The 3183-nt window shown below is 39.0% G+C and overlaps 1 protein-coding gene across 1 annotated transcript; it reads right to left on the reverse strand.

Moving 5' to 3' along the window:
- Positions 1 to 436: 436 nt before the first annotated feature.
- On the reverse strand, positions 437 to 2203 carry LOC111382352. Its single transcript, XM_023006292.1, has 4 exons — positions 2065 to 2203; positions 1772 to 1806; positions 1136 to 1543; positions 437 to 976 (listed from the first exon to the last, which is right to left on the reverse strand). Exons 1-4 carry the CDS (start codon positions 2201 to 2203, stop codon positions 437 to 439), a joined length of 1122 nt encoding a protein of 373 aa, XP_022862060.1.
- Between the last annotated feature and the right edge of the window lie 980 nt (positions 2204 to 3183).

Below are 3183 nucleotides of genomic sequence, written 5' to 3' on the forward strand. Positions count from 1 at the left end.
GCCAGAGTTCACTCACATCAATTTTTGCACTCCCACACACATAGTTAGAATTAGGTAGGACTCCATAACAGTTATCAGAAGTTCTAACCCCTTCAAGGACCACCCCACCGAATGAATCATACACGGTACATCTCTTTTCCAAAAAGATAACCTCAAAATCAGCATTACAAATCTGACTAATACTTAACAAGTTCAACTTTAAACATTCCACATAAAGCACATTTGAGATCACAGATAATCCATGTATTTGTACAGTACCTTTGCCAAGAATAGGTGCAGAGCCCCCATCTCCAAAGGTAACCATACCCCCATTGCATTCATCAAGAGTAGTGAATAAAGCCTTGTTACTACACATATGCCTAGAACAAGTACTATCAAGGTACCACATATTGAAATCCTGGGCTTTTAATGCAACATGAGCAACATAGCAATTTACCTAACCTGAAAGTCCAGCTAGATCCTCCTTTTTAACCCAAACTTTCTTAGATGACGTGGTACTCCTAGTCAGCCTAGTAAGCATCTCAGTCAAATGACTAACCTGATTAGTCAGAAAACTGACCTGACTTGGAATATTCTGATTTCTATGCTCATTGCCTAACTTATAACATCTAGGCCTAGTGTGTCCTAGAGCTCCACAGTGGTGACAGGTGGGAATGAACCTAGGCTCAAAGGTACGTGTCTGTGGGTGTTTGGGCATAAAATTTCTACGTGATTGATGACTTTGTTCCCTCGAACCATTCTTACCCTTATTTGGACTGTTGATAGCGTTAGACTTCCTAGAGGCAGAAATGAATACAGTTTTAGATGGACCAGCACCATGTGTATTACCCTCAACATATCCTAGACCTTTCCTATCTCCCATAGGCTTATTCATTCCCAAAATATCATCCAATTTCTTAGTTCCACTTATGAAAGTCTGCAGATGAGCATTAGATTTCTCCAATTCACTAGTTAATGTCTTAACCTTGTCTTCCAACTTCTCATTGGCACATTTTAACTCACTGACACTCTTAAGTGAATTCTGGAGATTACTATCATGTCTCTCTTTTTCTCTTTCAAGTTCATCAACCTTTTTGAGTAGGGCTTTATTGATCTTTTTTATTTTAAGACTCTCCTTGAACAAGAGTTGATAGGCCTCATGTATGTCTATGTCATCCTCATTACTAGAATTATTGTTGTGAAGTTCTTCCTCAACCTTGTCACTCTCCTTATCAGATTCACTCTTAATAGTCCACACAAATGCCATATAGTTCCCTTCATCTTCACTACTAGATGACTCCTGCCTATCACTGGTCTCAGACTCGTTATCAGTAAGTGAAACAACTAAGGCCTTACCCTGCCCTTTTCTTTGATTATTCTTATAACTAGGGCACTCATTCCTATAGTGACCTATACCTTGATATTCATGGCACCTAACCAAATGTGGTTTATCACTAGAACTTTTATTGTTAAACCTTTCAGTTTTTTCTTTTGAGAATCTGCTAGGGACTCCACTTTTTCTATCCTGAGGATTTCTCGTATTCTTGAGAGCCTTTTGAAATTTCTTCACAAAGTAAGCAATTTCATCATCCCTCAGAGACTCAGTATCGGAAGATTCATCCTCTTTGATGGATTTTAAAGCAATGGACTTTCCTTTCTTAGGTTGTGTGATAGTGAGTTCATAAGTTTGCAAGGATCCTACAAGTTCTTCAATTTTAACTTCATCTAGATCCTTACTTTCCTCAATGGCAGTAACTTTAGGCCTAAATCTCTCGAGTAAGGACCTAAGTACTTTTTTAACAATTTCAGACTCGGGAACTTTCTCGCCTAAATTGAAACTAGAATTAACAATATCATTCAATTTTGCATAAAATTCATCAAAGGTTTCGTCATCTTTCATCCTCACTTCTTCAAACCTAGAAGCTAGCATTTGTAATTTCGAGTTCTTTACCGTTTTAGTTCCCTTATGTGTAGTTTCAAGAATATCTCACACCTCTTTAGCAGTTTCGCACATTGACACTCTCCTAAACTCTTCGGGAGACACGACCATAAACAAGGCATGAAATCTCTTGCTATTCTAATTACATTCAGCTATCTCATCCTTAGTCCACAGTGATATATCAGTAAGGTTAACAGTTCCTGATACGATAGTGGAGGGAGGTTTCCAGCCATTTTGCACACTCAACCAAACATGCTCATCTAAGGACTTAAGAAACGCACGCATTCTAACCTTCCAGTAAGCATAATTACTTCCGTCAAAGTACGGAGGTACAGAAAGTGATTGACTCATCTAGACAACTACGGGTCAGGACTCGATATTTGGCTCTGATACCACTTGAAAAGGCTATAGTTCGACCCAACCAACACCTAGAGGAGGGGTGAATAGGTGTCTATGTGGAATTTAACAATTTAATTAAGTTATGCAACAAGTCATATAAATTAAACGTTGTCCAGATTCATTCACATGATTTAACTACATATGTTGAATTGCCGGTTGAATTAAAATTGACAGAAAGCAATAAATAACACAAAAATTGTTGACGGAGAAAATCTAACTGGGTAAAAACTCCGAGCACAAGCCAGTAGGGATTCACTATAGAAGACTCCAACTTACAGTACGCCAGACATGACTGTATCTAACAACTCTCTGACCTCCTTACTGTATCAACCAAAGCTCTCCTAGATTCTGCAGATCTGCGCCAAAATCCCAGCCTTGTATTTCTTCTATTTCCCGTGAATTAACAAGAACTCCAGTTCTTCAATCAACCTCCTTCCCGGATCTTCAGTCAACTGATCTTCTGGAAGTAGTGAGGATTTTTGATAGGTGTTTTGTTTGAAAAGGTGTTTGATGTTTTTTTTCTTCAATGAATCACATGGTGAAGAGTTTTACAATTGATCCTTTGGTAGAGAGGAAAATATTGTGCTATGTGTTTTGCCAAAGGTTGTTAATGAAAAGCGGAATTTTTGTTTATATAATAGGTCGTTTTTGGTAGTATGGAGTGTTTAAAATTCGCGAGGAATGAAAATTACCAAACGCCGGATGACACTGTCGCTCGAGCGAAGTGCTGACGAAACTCTAGCGACACACTCTCGCTCGAGCGAAGTGGTGGCGAAACTCCAGCGACGCAAGTTTTGTTATTTAGGCTCGCGCGAGGTCAGGGCGAAACTCTAGCACCAATCTTGCGCCGTTTTCATCTTCAAACC

Source organism: Olea europaea, unplaced genomic scaffold (genome assembly GCF_002742605.1).
Source record: "Olea europaea var. sylvestris unplaced genomic scaffold, O_europaea_v1 scaffold2476, whole genome shotgun sequence".
Taxonomy (NCBI): Eukaryota; Viridiplantae; Streptophyta; class Magnoliopsida; order Lamiales; family Oleaceae; genus Olea; species Olea europaea.

Coding starts and splice junctions, on each gene's coding strand:
- LOC111382352 (XM_023006292.1), bottom strand. CDS start 2,203: ATGCGTGCGTTTCTTAAGTCCTTAGATGAGCATGTTTGGTTGAGTGTG. Junction 1,807..2,064: donor TAAGGATGAGATAGCTGAAT/GTAATTAGAATA, acceptor GTTTCAATTTAG/GCGAGAAAGTTCCCGAGTCT. Junction 977..1,135: donor ATGACATAGACATACATGAG/GCCTATCAACTC, acceptor GCCAATGAGAAG/TTGGAAGACAAGGTTAAGAC.